Source organism: Daktulosphaira vitifoliae, unplaced genomic scaffold (assembly GCF_025091365.1).
Source record: "Daktulosphaira vitifoliae isolate Bord-2020 unplaced genomic scaffold, ASM2509136v1 Scaffold_1, whole genome shotgun sequence".
Lineage (NCBI taxonomy): Eukaryota > Metazoa > Arthropoda > Insecta > Hemiptera > Phylloxeridae > Daktulosphaira > Daktulosphaira vitifoliae.
Window position 1 is genome coordinate 14,225,840 of NW_026099572.1, and position 16,832 is coordinate 14,242,671.

Sequence of the window (16,832 nt, forward strand, 5' to 3'; positions counted from 1 at the left end):
GACTGCAAGCATAAATAACCCGTTAATAAATAACGAAATGATCACGATTAAAATATTTATGATGGTTACCTCTTCAAGATCTTCAAGATTATTTATTGTATAATAATTTATTTTAAGTATTCGTTAATTCTTCATATTATAATTAAGTGTACTTAATAAAAATTTTAGGTAGAACTAATCGAATATTTGTTGAAACTATTCGATAGTTTATTCGAATAGTTTATTCTAAAAACACACTATTCGGTTGTATAAAAACAATTCGAATAGTTATTTGATAGTTTTTTAAAACTATCGAATACTATTTGACATTTTAAAATATTCGAAAATGCCCATCACTAGTAATTATTACTCTTTGTATAGCTAATTAGCTCGCCCTTTGGTATAATTATGATCTACATGGTGTAATGTAAACAAAGGTAAATTCCAAAAGCTTGAATTAATTATTTTCAAATCCAGTTCATTAGGTTTAAGCAAAAAGCAGTAGTGAAGTTACATTACGCTGGCGTTAAAGCTACTTGATTCTATCATAGATTAAATATATAGATTTAAATATAATTTAATCTATGATTCTATATATAAAGTGTTAAAGTAAATAAAGAAACGGGTTCCTATTGTTCTTATTGTTTGTAACAATTGACTTGTTTTCTTACTTACTAAACATCTCTCTCTCTATATATATATATAGTAACTTTATTACATGACATTTTCATGTAGTTTTTAAAATAGTATAATTTTTGAAATTATTTAACCTATAAAAAATTAATCAATTGAGGTTACATTAATTTAAGTTACACATTATTGTGATTTATTGTTCAAAATGTAATAAAGGAAAAGTTGTAAGCATTAAATTATACATTGTTTATCTAAATTTATTAAGCTAATTAAGTAAGTGAATTTGATCGATAAAAACTAAATACAGAAAATTATTATCTAAATGAAACAGCACTATACAAGGTAATTTGTGTAACCCTAGCCACTGAATTTCTTTCAAAATAGAATTGCTACATTAAAGGAATCAGCTTGTATACATATTTATTTATAATTATTACTATTTACACTATTAATTAGGTAATTAAAATATTAAATTACGCATAATAATCATAGGCGTTCATCGGGTGGGGTGCTTCCGGGGGCTTAGCTCCCGCTCTAAAAATACAGAACATTATACAAACATATTTTACATAAAAATATTTTTTAAGTAGGCTAAATTGTCATAAGCTCTCCTCAAATTATTTGACAAATAAATTTGACCATTCCATGACCTATATATAAATAAATATATTTTTGTTGTGAATTAAATATTTAGCTATGTATTTTACTCATATAAATATTGTATGACTATATATAGTCTCTTTATTATATTTTTTTACTCATATTTTGAACTAACGGTGAACACAAAAGTTCATATAAAAATGTTAATAGCATTTCATTTATTGATTATTTTTTTATGTCCTGTCGATAGTCAATGTTAAATTCAGAAATTATCTAGGGTTGTTTTAAACATTAGTGCAATTAAAAACAATTTTTGGACATATTATTTAATAACAATATACAAATTTCGAAAATAGCTATATTACTGCATCCCTGAGATGGTTAAGGGAATTATTAAAATTACACTATACCTAATCCAACAATATATATAATTTTATCATTGGAAACCTTTATTATTCATCGACGAGATTCAAATGTGTCAGTTTGATGTGTGCCATTTCTCCCATAAGGTCCATTGGTCATCAGACGTGAACTATTTATCAATGTCAATTGCTACTTATAAGAAAGTCGTTACTCATTGACCTGAATTCCATAAAGTAAGCAGGTACTATTTTTCAATCAGTTAATAAGTCATCTTGTATTTTTAATGCTATAGTTCATTGTTTAGAATTTATAACACAATTTTTGAAATACTCAATAGTATTTAATTATTTTCTTTGTAATACTTCCGTCTATGGACGCTCATCTGATAAAATCCAAGAGTAGACAAAACCTTTCTTTTTTGGTCATCTAACAACATATAACATCTGTTTTACTTACTTTATGAAAACAAATATATAAAAATAAGGAGTTCCTGTATTGTTCTAATATCATATAACATATATTTTAATTACAAATATTAAGATAATAAATAAATATACAGTAATTTAAAATTTAAACACAATTTTACTGTGTTAATAATTTAACTAAACTCAACTTTGCTGTACTGTATATCTTATACAATATATTTAACATTTAAAATTAAAACCTGTAAAACAAATTTTAATCAGAAAAAAAACATTTATTTTTAAATTGTTTATAACTTAAATAAAAAATTAATTATGTAATTTTTAATCTAATCAAGATTTTTGTTCAGTATTAATCATAATACAGTAATATTGTATGTAAAACTTAGATAATTATTATCATATTTTATTTTAGATAAAAAATAATGTATACACTCAATTTATTAAAAGATCAACTTTTGTGGATCGCATATTATCCAGAGGGTAATGTCCCTCTAACGGCCGTTCATACTTCCGTTCTTTAGTTATTACTTTTGCACTGCAAATTATTTTCATTCTTTCTTAGGAGATAAAAATAGTTTAATACATAATGATTTATCGATTTAGCAACTCAGATAGTTTTAATATTTAAATAGTATAACTTATGTAATCGTTACACATTTTATTCAAAAACTTAATCAACTCAATCAATCATGTGATTAATGTATTAGCTTAAGCCAGTGTTTGATCGAATTAATAAATTGATTAATTTATCCTAATGTAGTTCTTTTTCAGAAATTTATAATCGTAAATTGCTTAAATTGAGAGTACCTAAAATTAAAACTGAAATGTTAGAAATTTGGAAGTGTTTACCCCTCAATTTTTGACTTTGAGTTGTATTTTTCGATTGACCGACTCGAGACCTTACGGGACTTTAGAGGGATGTGGTCTCACGTTTCCAAACCTCCTGAGAAAAATAACACAAAATCAATTCCAACTTATTCTAAACCACTGAANACACAAAATCAATTCCAACTTATTCTAAACCACTGAACTAAAAGGTACAGAGACCCAACAAGTCCGAACCATAATAATATTTTTATTAAAATTCCTTCAGTAATTACTAGCATTACTTCGTTAATGTTTATTGTTTATAACTTAAATCTATGTATAAATACTTGTTAAAAGTTATCATAATAATGGTAGTCAGCCCAAGAAGATATGTTCAAAATTTAATGCGAAAATTTTAACTAGTAAGTATAATAGGAAAATTAATATTTACTAGACAGCTAGTCAACCCATACTTCAAATTAATAGTGTAAGAGAATACAATTAAAACATAATAATAATTAAAATTACATTATTAATATTTTATTTTATTTATTTATAGAAATTTTGATTTTAAAACTACAATTTAGTTTAAAATAATTTTATATTACAAAATACTTAATAACATTTTATATAAAATAAAATTAGAATTAAAAAAATATATTATTATTAATAATATAAGGGACTTTTGTATATAGTATATATAGTTAGTTTCCAGGAGATGAATAATATAATCATTAAATTTTGTTACAAGTGGTTTGGATATTTTCAGATATATGCTGTAATTTAACTTTCAAAGTTATTCAAATTTAATAAACAAATATTTTCTTCAGAATTTGACTTATTAAGTGTTGCCTTTTAATGAGTTCAAATAAATCCTAGTTACTTTGTGGATTTAAATTATATAAATAATGATAATTTACAGCAATAAGACTTAAATAAATAAATTTACCAAAAAAACAATTTTATAAACCCTTTTTTATGTGATTTATTATCTAAAATAATTGTTTTTTTTTATCAATAGTGAGCGTTTACCCTCATTACCACTGTTTACACCACTGAATAATTTTATCTAACATAATCTAAATTCAATAAAAAACAGATTAATGTTTACTTTAAAGCTAAAATAACTTTGCCAAAATTTTTTCTTTCAGCTAAAAGTTTCTGAGCTTCAATTACCTAGAACATAAAATATGAGTTAACTTTTAATTTCACTCTATATTGTGAAGTTCATTAAGAAATCAAAAGTCAAATATTTAACTATTTAAATAATATTAATAGCTTCAAAAGTAAAATTTACTAGTTAATGTAATACAATTTTTCTTTAATTTTTACTAACGTTTTCAAAATTAACAGTTTCAAAAATAATGGGTTTTATATAACCCATTTTCAACATTTTGAATAATTTTGTCATTATACTATTTATTTTTTGAGGATCTGAATCAAATATTAATCCCAAATGAACTCCTGATATACTTATGTTTAATTCAATTACACTACGAGGGTGAATATTTTTTGTCTGCCAATTAGTATAAAGTGTTTTAAATATATTTAATGTATCTCCTTGGATAAAAGTACTTCCGCCTAAAAATTTTGAAATTCACAATAAAACACATTAAAATTAAGGTAAATTTGTTATTAAATTACCTATAAGAACTAAACGACCACAAGTTTTCAACAAATTTTTACTAATTTCTATGTTTGCACCACCTATACTGTCAATTATAACGTCAAAACCATTTTTAGTAATTTCTTTTGCTTGGTTAACATAGTTCTCATGAGACAATGTATAATGTACACCATTTTCTTTTAACTTGTTGTGTTTAAATTCTGATGCAGTTCCAACAATAGTTACATTATTTACTGTTTTCGCTAATTGAGTAGCTGCACATCCAACACCACCTAAATATAAATAAATATATATATATATACCTCCATATTTAAGAAACCTATTTCATAAATATGATAAATTTTATTTAGAAATATTACCAGCAGCTGAGTGAATGAGGATTGTGTCTCCAGATTGTAAATTACCCATAGTAAAAACACTTATATAAGCAGTCAAGTAATTAGCAGGTAATGACACAGCATCTTGACTACTAATATCAGATGGAATTAAATAGCAATTTATAGCAGGTACTATTACTTTTTCCCTAAAAAGACCACCTGTCCAAACATAACATAACACTCGGTCACCAAGCTAGAAAGAAATTTTAAAATAAGAATAATTACTGATTAGATTAGTATTTCATGATATATTTATCACATTTCAAAGTTATGGTATTTTATTACTATATACTTTCAAATTCAATTATTACTTGAAAATTCTTCACATTTTTGCCAATATTATCTATTGTACCAACACATTCACATCCAAGTATACGAGGTGTAGTTAATTCTCTTAGAAAGCCTTGTCTTACTAAAATGTCACAAAAATTAACTCCACAAAATTCTACTGATACACATATATCATCATGTCCCAAATTATTTAACGGCATATTTTTTATCTATATTAAAAATTCAAAAATGTTAAAAATATTTTTTATATATATATATTGATAAATAGGTTTAACTATTCTAATTTAAGTCTTTCATAACAGATATTTTTAAACTATTTTTTTTTGAATCAATGAAAAAATTAATACTAAGAAAAATAATAGGTTACTTGTGTCCTTTTTCAAAAAAAAAAAATGTAATTATAATAATTACAAAATAAGAATATATAAAAATTAAAAACTAAACTTACATTAATTTTGTCATAACTACCATACTCTTCCAGTACTATTGATTTTACTGATTTATTTTGTTCAAAATAATTCATACTTTCAATCACAAATTAATAATTTATCCACAAATGTTTAATAACTTTTTATAATCTTTAGTAAACTGAGATAAAAACAGTTAACATTTAACTCAAACTGTTGAATGACAATAAAATAAATGCCATTATTTATCGTTCTGTCTCATGTACTACTGCAAGTAATAATTTGAATTTAAAATTATTAGTACGAAACAACATGATCAGCGTAAAAAATTATAATTCGTATTGTATTTTAGTTACATAACGGCTTAAAAAATTCAGTGAGCGTAATGATTATTTCTGTTATAAACATCAAAAATAAATAACTTATACATCAATAAAATTGTTGTTCATAAAATAAATTAAATTGAAGGTTGAATAATATATAAGATGATTGATTGATAGATGTATGCTTCACAGAAAATCCATGATAAAATAATAAACTGTTATTTTTTGCAGGAGTTAATAGTATTCTAGGTTCGATATATAAAAAAAAAAATTATTCTCAATCCATTATAGTATCAGCTTAAGTTTTTAAAATGGAATTATATATTTTTAATTAGTTTAAAAATAAGAAAATGATTGGTCGATAATAATTTTTGAACTAGTATTTTGAAAGATATTAGTTTTTATCACAGACTATATGAAAAAAGATAGATCACTCGGCCGAACAATAGAAAAAAATCAAGCTCTTCGATTGGCAATAGTTTCGGTGTTGAAAGCTATTGTCCATTTTTACATTATTGTGCAAATATTTACAATATGGGGGCACGTTCGAATCGGAATAATTATTCAGTAGGATCGGTATTTTATGATAAAATATTTATCATTACTGGAATATTGGTTAGAATGATATTTAATGAGAATGTGAAATATCAGAAACCTTACTTTTTAGTATTGATATAATACAGTAATAACAAAAATACGGGAAAATATCACTCTTTTTACCAAAGAAATGTATTACCTAGGAAAATACTAAATTTACATGGACAATATTGATTGATCAGTAAACAAAAATCCAAATATTTTAATAAAAAGAACAGTACAGCCGATTCTCATCTTCTGAAATTCTGTTCCTGATAATTATAATTCCTACTACTACTATTATTTTATAACGTCCTTCTTTTTTCCAGTTCCTGATAAGTATTATTCCAATTCGTATTACCACGGATAACATTATACGACCTCTATCAGTTACAAAAATTAATAATAATAAAACAATTTGAAAACATTTTTGAATTTCAATTACTTGAACAATAATTAATTATAATTAATTATTGTTCAAGTAATTGAAATTATAAAATCGTATTAATCATAATTATGATTAATTATGAACAATCATTATTCATGTACTTATCTTTTTAACTTTGTTGCAAAGCTGAGAAGATATTAATTTTACTATGATGTGTTTTTCTTTTTTTTTTTGTCTGTTGAAAATCTGATACAACCTGCCCACAGAAGAGAATTCAAAATATCAATTTCTGAACAAAAATTTAACTTTTTCAACTGAAGTTTTGAAAATGTTCCGATAATACCCTAAGCTTCAATGTGTGTTAAAATAAAGCTGTTATGTACTAGAAATTAAAAAAAAAATAAATTTGTCCCAACAACCTATTTTGTGCAAATTGCTCCCGTAGTTAAATAATGTGCTATTTTTGTGTTCAATTTTTAATTTTTTTGTTCATTTTAAAATACCTTATAAGGGTTTGTCTAAGTAATGAGTCCACTAATTTTATAAAATTTAGATCTAACTTACATTAAATATAAATTTAAACATATTTTAATTATTTTGTCTCCTAAAAGTTAAAAAAAAAAAGCTGCTTTGAATTTTTGAACTAGTTTAAATTGTCATTTTTAAAGCCTTTGACAATGTTCAACCTATTACTTCTATATTACAATTTAAAAAAGTTGCACAGTGTGAATGTGGCATAGTAGGGACTAGTATAAATGACATCCAACAATGATTAAAATCACGACTATTAAAAACGCTCGATGGAAATCTGTAAATAGTCAATAATTAAAAAAAAAATTGGTAGATAATTCTAGAAGCAATCTGATCTTTCTATTTCCTTAATTATATGCTGATTAATAGTTATTTAATTTATAAGTATAATATATAAATAAAAACTTATTATAGTAATTAAATTTAGTATGAAATTAATATTCAATAATCTAATATTGTAATTTTTACGGAGAAACTATCAAAAATAAGTAGTAGTTGTACATTTCGTTACTTCTAATACAAACGTGTATAAAAATTAAGACTTGATGCAATACTTAAAAAAATTTTTTTTTTCTATAAATAAACTAGTTTACAAAGAATTTTTATCGGAGACTAAAATATACTTTTCTATAAATAATTTTTGTCGATTTTAAATTTGCAATTAGACTTTTTTATCGCCTCCTTTTTTAAAATATGACTAATAAGTAAAAACGAGTATATACATTAAAAAAAATAATTAAAAACGAAAAAAAAATTAATTTTTATTTTATTATTGATTTTGATATTTATTATGCTAAAAATAAACTAATCAAAAAGTTGTTGAACAAATCTATTCCGTTGAGCGTATTATAAAAATTATAAAATTGTAAAAATCCTTTATAAAATAAGGTTAAACAAAAATAAAAAAAAAACCTTCACAAAAATTAACTTTAAAGGATCAAAATAAAGGTTAAAAATGACATTTTGTACGGATTATTTTTAAACATATTACAAATCAAGATTAATAACTATTTGAAAACCATTTTTTTTAATTTTTAATTATTTTTTTATATATAAATATTCCTTTTTTATTAATCAGTAATAAAATCAAAAGAAAATTATATTTTTGATTCTGTTGAAAGTTCCTTGTAAACCAGCGTATTTATTTATATGTAAAAAACATTTTTTTTGAAAAGTATTGCATCTATCCTTTTAAATTTTTATACACGTTAAAAGTAAAGAAATATACAATATCATACTATATTTAATTACTATAATAAGTCTTTATTCAAATATAACACATATAAATCATAAAACTTGTAATCAGGATATAAATATAGAGATAAGAGATCAGGTTGCTTGGGAATGATCTACCAATTTCTTAAAATTAAACACTATCTACAGTACCGTACCTTTAAAATTTAAATACGTAAATTTAACTACGGGAGCAATTTGCACAAAATAGGTCGTTGGGACAAATTTATTTTTTTTTTAATTTCTAGTACATAACAGCTTTATTTTAACACACATTGAAGCTTAGGGTATTATCGGAACATTTTCAAAACTTCAGTTGAAAAAGTTAAATTTTTGTTCAGAAATTGATATTTTGAATTCTCTTCTGTGGGCAGGTTGTATCAGATATTCACCAATCATTTTCTTATTTTTAAATTAATTAAAAATATATAATTCCATTTTAAAAACTTAATCTGATACTAGTTTAATGGAGTGAGAACAATTTTTTTTTTAATTATAGAACCAAGGATACTATTAACTCCTGAAAAAAATTTATTATTATTTTATCATCATGGATTTTTCGTGAAGCATACATTTATCAATCAATCATTGAATACCCGTATGCTTTCGGTAATTTCTAACATATTGAACATTCTAATTTCCTAGTTTTTCATGCCACCGTTGTAATGTAAATGTTTTTTAGCAATATTGAATTGATCTATCTCTTGCGAAATCCTTATTTTTAATCATCGAAAACAATTTATTCTCACGAATTGCAACAGCAATTGTACTATTTCTTATTTTAAATGTACAAACATTTAAACATTTTTTCTGATACCTTTATCCAGGCACGTTTCACATGAAAACAAATTTACTTTGAGCTCGGGTACATGTAAAACATCTGAAAAATAACTGTCGAACCATTTTTTGCCAATTATCACAAATCGTATCTATTTAAAGACATAACCCTTAAAAATTGGAAATTTTTCGTTTGTTCCCAGTAAAAGGTGAAAATCCTCCAAAAAATTACGATTTTTAAAATCGATAAATTTCGACATTTTTTTCTTCTAAAAATTGCAAAAATTATTGAAAAAAGAACAATTTAAAGTAATTTTTTTCATATTGAAACCTTATGCATTTCCCTTTTGAAAATGAAAGTTTCGGGGAAAAAAAGTTAACGACATTGGGATGAGGTTAGTCATTGTGTTCCTCTTTCTTAGGATCGATTCTCATATACTCTCAAAACTTGTTGCACTACATACAAATTGTTTTTTAAAAATAGTAACAGTAAAAAACAATGAACGAGCTAAAATAAAAGCTTTTAATTTAAACTTTTACTTAGGTTATTTTTATAATAGGGCAATTTGAGTAATTTTAAATAACTCTATAAAATACATAAATATAAAATAAATAAATAATTCGATAAAAACTTATATTTTACAATATTTATGAACATTATTTCCTATAAAAATATGAATTAAACATATTTGAAATTTTATTAGTTGTTTTGCTTAAACTAATTAGAGAATACAATTATAATTTCCTTAAAGTTCCTTGAATATCAGATGGTGCTAAATCAAATGGAGTTAATTTTTCTTTATTTAACAAAGTTCTATCTGCATTTTTCTGAAGCAATAATTCAGCTTCTTTAACTCGACCTTCTTCACAAGCTAAATGTCTGAACATTCAAGTTAAAATTTGTAATTCATATATTTAAGCAAATAAGAAAATTATGGTTAAATTTAAGTATGGAAATATTTAATTTGTGCAATTATAGTCTTACCATAATAATATGGCCTAGTTGCTAAAATGTTAGCTCAATAAAAAAAAATTAAATAGTAGTACTAAAAATAATTTAGAGGTTGTGTGACAAAGTTAATAAGTTCCTTTTTTATCTATACTATTAGAACATTTTTGCACTTTTCTTTCCCTCACATGGTATTGCTATTGATGGCATATTTTTAATGCAACTTGCATAGCTCTATGGTGTAAAAAACTGTTGAAAATTTTAATAGTTGCATATTATATGACTGAATTTCTCTTTAACAAAAAAACATTTTTATCTCTTTATATTTTTATGTATATTACACTTTAGATGTACACATTTATAAATTAACAATAGTTTTATACTATTCGATCTAATTATCAATATTGCAGTGTGTTTTTGTTTACGAGTTCATAGTGACTGTATAGAGAACAATATTGCACTAGTATTTCATAATTTTAAAATACAGAATTGTTTATTTCAATATACATGAAAAATTTATGAATATACTTTTATATGTATTTTAAAGTTATAAAAAAATAGTAATAAAGGAGATTTTGCTGTACAACACCTCAAATATATAAACTACGGTTGGCTTGATTGTCAATTGATTGGACAAAATTCGTTCAAATTACCAAAGAAATTTTGACCTGCATAAACTGGTCAAAATAAAAAAATTTAAAATCTACAAAATTATTAAAACAATATAGTCTTTTTGTACATCTAATTGTTCTTTTATGAAAGGTTTTGTTTTACTTTTTTCCCAATGCTGGGTACTAATGGATTAGAGTTGGAAGTCAAGTTAATTAAATTTTTTAACTAACTTGACCAGATAACTTAATAAATTACTGGTTTTATTTTTTAATCAGTAAAGTTGGTGTTTAGTAATTGTGATTAATAGACTATTTAGTAGAGTAAAATGGCATAGTATGGTTTTGTTCTGGGAAGGGGATGTGCACAAGAATATTTTTCACTATTCCCTTCAAACAAATAAAATTGTATTTTCACCATGTAAATAATTTTGTTTTAGAGGAAACTATCATCATCATTCACCTATTTTTAAAATTAAAAGTTTCTTTTTGTTGACATGTCAAAATCTAGTTACTTAATTGTTAAAGATTTTGGCTAGTCAAAAAATCTAACACTAATATAAACCTACAATGGTGTATTTCCATAGTTATCTTTTGCATCAACATGTACACCCGAGTCTAATAATAGTTTTAATATAGCTATATTTCCTTTTGAAGCACATCTATGCAAAGGTGTTGCTCCTCGATTATCAGTTATATCTACATCAACATTTTTGGAAATTAAATATCGTACTATCTATAATATAATCATTTAGATTAGCAAAATTATTATTACTTCAAAACTTAGAGTAAGATAACTTACTTCAGTCCAACCTTTTGAAGCTGCATACTGAAGAGCAGAATGACCTTCTTGGTTTTTAGCATTAATATCAGCACCATAATCAACTAGAGTTTTTACAGTATCAATTCGACCAGCAGATGCAGCTAATATCAATGGTGTAGTTTCCATCTAAAAATTATAACTAATAACACATTTTTTATATTTTAAGACACTAATACAAGAATTTATAAGATTTAAATTATATTCTAAAAAGCTATGTTAAATTTCTTTAATTTTTTTAAAAGTTTTTAACTTTTAAACTATGACAATATAAATCTGAAAATTTTTTTTCTTTTTTCTTACATCATCCTTTGAATTTTCAGATTGCCCATTTTCAAGAAGATATCGCACAAGTCTATCATGTCCTCCTAGTGATGCCCAATGCAAAAGTAAACGATTATTCTGAAATTTTTATATGAAATTGAATTTAAAATATGGAAAAAATGATTTAATGAAAATATATAAGACTACTAAAAAAAAAACAATTTAAATCAGGGATAAAGTGAAAATAGAATAAATAATAGATTACTTATATTTGTAAGAGAATTATTTTACAGTAATTTGAATTTTACTGTATAAATTTAATTACTTTAAATTAAAATGTAATATAATTTTAATAATGTGAAATCATTGTGTTTAAAACAATAGTAAATATGAATAGTAATATAAGAATAGTAATATTTTGTATTAAAATTTAATTATTAAGTATTTAATTATGCTAAAAAATTTTTTAGAATTAAAAGAATAAAAAATATTCTATTAAATATGTTAGGATAAATACCTTAACATATTAGTTATCCATTTCATTGCATTTTAGATTTTAATAATGAGTAATGAGGTAAAATTTTGATTTATCATAAATATTTATTATTATTACTTACTACATCAACTTCTTTTAATAGACATTGATGTTCTTCAATTGATTTTATGACAAGATCAATGTTACCTTTATGAGCGTCTTCAAAGACTTTTTCCTTTAATTTTTCAAAGTCCATCATTGAAAACAAAATATAAATTAATCAATATGATAAATTATGCACACCGTTTTTAATAAAATGTTTTATTTTCTAGAAACAATTAAATTTGATTTTATAGAACAAATACAGTTTCATTAAGTGTCTAATACAAAGACGAATATATTAGTTAATACATAAGTCCAAATGTACAAGCACAAAAACAAGACAAATATATAAGTTCTGTAAGTATAAGATACAAATTTAACTTTCAGTTAAATTTTATTCAGTTAATTTTGTATTTAACCATTATACTTTAATATAATACTTAAACAATACATAACATTACATTGATAATAACTAAAATTGTCAGATCATAGATAAAATAAAACCAGATAGTGCACTTTTTGTATTACTGATATAGCTCATACCTGCCTCAATGCAGTTTCGTCAGATACAAGGTATTAAATTATTTTACAGCATCATTTACTATAATTATTGTATCAAATAATTGATTATGTGTGTATATATGAGAGTCAATGCAAATTAATGAAATTTCAAAAAATATTCAAAATATGAATTGATTTGACGTAATATTTATTGGTAATATTTTTGACCTATCTTCAATCTACTTACATTAGTTTATTTAACTCTATTGCTGAATATATATTTCAATTTTGTCTAATTTGTTACTGAATGCTAAATATGTTTATAACATTTACATTCCAATAAAAAGTATCTCCTGGACAAATATTTTTAAATATTTTACTGCTTGTTTTCATTACTGTAATTTTTATTTCTTTTTAGTGAGAAAAAATAATATATTTAATTAAATATCATTAATATTTGAACGTTAGTTCAAGTATATTTTAATTTAACAATAAATAATTTATGTAAAACTTAATAAAGCTTTGTCTTATCTGTGGTCACGCAGTAAAATCACAGATAATAAAAGATAGTTTTATTTTATCTGTGTTAAAATTAATAGTATGGCACTAACATAAAAAAAATTATAATTATTTGCACAGTATTGTTTTGTACGAGGTAGCTAGTCCGTAGAACGGCTAGTTGTGCACCGCACTAGGATGCCGTTTTACCTTAAGCCTATTTAAATTGCCTAATGGCCGGCATAAACAAAATAGTTAAACTCAATTAAAACAAACAATAAATAACATTAAAAAATAATATAAAACTCAGCTGAACAGATGAAGTTGTTGATAGTAATAAATGAACTGTATGAGATTTTGTGGCATTGGTGTCGAACATCTGAGTATGACGAGTCAGAGTGTAGATCCAAGCACGTAATGGCAGATGAGAACAGACGGCGGAAAAGCGACTACGGCAATGAAGATATTTAGTGATGGTCAGGGCCCCCAATCACTAGTGGCGTGCAAGGGCACGAAAACTTTGAGCACAAGGGTGCAATAAACAAATAAAAGAATAACGGCGTAGAATGGGCGAACAATTTACCATTCAAGCGAAGCCGATTGCTACAGAAGAAAATGACACATAAAACAAAAAAACTTACTGACTTACGACGATGAACTGTAACGTATGATAATTGACTCTGAGGCCATCGATTTGCCGTGCTGGGGGGACAAAAGGGTGAATAAAGCAAGACGCTGGAAATCAGCTGCCACATGATATAATATAACCAACGATGTTTGTAACAACTGGTCTACTAGATCTTTGCTAAAGACGTTCTGTACCAAAAAATTATGGTACACCAAATTTTTTTTTATCAGTAATACCTGTAGGTATTACAGGGCAAAATGATATTTGCAAATAGTATAACAGACACATTTGTAGGGTAAGGTGAGGCCCCATAGACTTCCTCTTCTGAAAATTATTATTATTATTATTATTGTAGTTAAAATTACAAAATAAGCATTTTTATAGAATTTTAGATTTTTTAATCAGTTACCAAGTAAAATACATAAAAATATAAAAATATATATCACATTTTATTTCATTATAAACTTCATTTATAAAATACAAAATAAATTTTAATTTATTAATTTTATTTACCACAAAAAAATAGTAAAGCTAGTCGAAACAAGCATTATGAAAACATTCATTAATATAAGAATAGGAGAAGCTGAACCCAGCCTAAGACAGGGGGACTCTATGTCACCTGTTCTATTTAATCTAGTATTAGAAAAAGTTATAAGGGAAACTAACATCGGACCCCAGGAGGGAGTGTCACTACAAGATTTTTCCATAGTATTATTGGCATATGCAGACGATTTGGTCCTCATGGATAAATCACACGATGGCCTCAGAACACTATTCGGCCGTTTGGAGGAGATAGCGAAAAATGTTGGCTTACAAATAAACAAAGGCAAAACCGAATACATGGTGGTGTGAAGGAGAGATAGTATGAGAATCTATCCTTCATTATGAGTGGGTAACCATGAATTCAATCAAATCAAAGAATTTAAATACTTAGGGTCAGTATTGACCGAAAAAGATGAAACTGAAAAGAAAGTAGCAATAAGAATCCTGTCGAGAGAAATAAAGATACAATTATATATTACCCTATTACGCCCAATAATTACATATGGAGCAGAAACATGGACATTAAGAAAAATGGAACAAAATAAATTGATTATTCTGGAGAGGAAAATCCGAAGAAAAATCTTTGGTCCAGTAAAAGACAAGGACACTGACAGATGAAGAATAAGAAAAAACAAATAATTAGAGAAGCTCTTCCATCGTCTAAACATATTAAATATAATCCAGAGTAAGAGGTTACAGTGGTCATACCTGGCGAAGTCAGAACCCACTACTGTATAAATGGTATTGGCAGAGAACCCAGAAGGGAAATGGCCTCTTGAACGACCCCGTTTAAGATCGAAAGACGTGGTAAAGAGAGACGTAGAATCATTAAATGGAAGCTCAGATTGGAGAACAAAATCAGCCGACAGAGAGACTTGGAGGATTGGTTGATTGATGAGATGGTCCTAGTGGCCGTTAATACCCAAGAAAGAAAAAAGAAAAAGAAGAAATATAATTGAAAATATTAAAAGTATAAGAAAAAAATGTTCACAACCGAATTCATCAATCAGTTCCTTGAGATTCAAAGAATTTGTTTATCTATATAGGATACACCATTCATAACAAATGGTTTATATATATATTGATAATACTAATATAAATAAACTAATATAAAGATACAACAACACATTATTAAAAAAAACCTTTAATATACTTTTTTTAAATTTTTCTCCCTGTGAATACTCAACACTTGAAGAAAAGGATTTAAGAATAAGTAGGAGTAATAAAGAATATATAGAATACGAGTTTAACAAAGGAAACACGAGGTAGGTGAAATGAGGAGTTCAGTGACAATAGGCGAGGACGTGATAGGAAATATGTAAAGTTTTTAGTATTTAAGATCAGTTGTGCAAAAGAGCATTGGTATAGACGAGGATGTAAGACACAGGATTAAATGCTGGTGGTTAAAATAGAGAGAAGCATCTGGTGTGTTATGCGATAAAAGAATTCCAATGAGACTGAAAGGTAAATTCTATAAGATTTACTTTTGATTTTGATGTATGGTTCAGAGTGTTATTTATATCCTGATTTTTTTCCATAATAAAATATATTACATTATCTTTAATTTAATGTATGTATAAAAGTGTCGGAGTATCCGGAACACTTTCAAAATTTAAGTTGAAAAATTTGTCATTTTAAATCCCCACCTGTGAGCTGGTAAAGGGTCAGATTTGTAAAAATATATATCAAATGATAAGTAAAGACATCATGCATCTATAAAAAAAAATTATATTGATCCATAAATTTTTATAGTATAATTTATAGTATAATAAAGTTAAAAATATGAAAATAAATTTTTTTTACAAAAATCTTATTTTTTTATTGACATTGATAACTGTTTTTACCATGAAAACAAAATTAAGTTCGACTTTTTTTTTCTATAATAAAATATATTACATAAGCTTTAATTTAAGATATATATAAAAGTGTCAGTATTTTCGAAACATTTAAAAAAAACCCAGCACAGGGGGGTCGCGGCACAGTGGTGACGTGGCATAGTTGGATCAAGTATAATGATATCTGACAGTGATTAAAATCACTATCAAAAAAAAACGCTTCGATGCAAATCTTTAGATAGTGTTTAATTTTAAAAAATTGGTGGATTATT

At 25.1% G+C, this 16,832-nt stretch overlaps 2 protein-coding genes across 4 annotated transcripts in view; both read right to left on the bottom strand.

Annotated features, from left to right (window-relative positions):
* LOC126894351 (synaptic vesicle membrane protein VAT-1 homolog) overlaps positions 1-5,691 on the bottom strand; it is a 33,013-nt gene extending 27,322 nt beyond the window's left edge. The window contains exons 1-7 of one of the 2 annotated variants that reach the window (XM_050665297.1): positions 5,551-5,691; positions 5,123-5,311; positions 4,794-5,004; positions 4,452-4,706; positions 4,144-4,388; positions 3,919-3,983; positions 2,742-2,943 (exon numbers count right to left, since the gene is read on the bottom strand). In XM_050665297.1, the coding sequence (XP_050521254.1) occupies positions 2,901-2,943; positions 3,919-3,983; positions 4,144-4,388; positions 4,452-4,706; positions 4,794-5,004; positions 5,123-5,311; positions 5,551-5,625 (1,083 nt within the window). In that variant the 5' untranslated portion in view covers positions 5,626-5,691 and the 3' untranslated portion in view covers positions 2,742-2,900. Of the gene's footprint in view, positions 1-2,741; positions 2,944-3,918; positions 3,984-4,143; positions 4,389-4,451; positions 4,707-4,793; positions 5,005-5,122; positions 5,312-5,550 lie in introns of those variants that run through there. The other variant, XM_050665298.1, reaches the window with a different exon arrangement.
* A 4,250-nt stretch (positions 5,692-9,941) lies between these two features.
* On the bottom strand, positions 9,942-12,988 carry LOC126894352 (26S proteasome non-ATPase regulatory subunit 10-like). 2 transcript variants are annotated; one of them, XM_050665300.1, is made up of 5 exons: positions 12,596-12,983; positions 12,018-12,116; positions 11,697-11,843; positions 11,464-11,630; positions 9,942-10,217 (listed from the first exon to the last, which is right to left on the bottom strand). In XM_050665300.1, exons 1-5 carry the CDS (start codon positions 12,710-12,712, stop codon positions 10,073-10,075), a joined length of 675 nt encoding a protein of 224 aa, XP_050521257.1. In that variant the 5' UTR covers positions 12,713-12,983; the 3' UTR covers positions 9,942-10,072. The 2 variants fall into 2 exon arrangements, with proteins under 2 accessions (XP_050521257.1, XP_050521258.1); XM_050665301.1 differs by lacking the exon at positions 9,942-10,217 and adding an exon at positions 10,596-10,963 and having other exon boundaries at positions 12,596-12,988.
* Between the last annotated feature and the right edge of the window lie 3,844 nt (positions 12,989-16,832).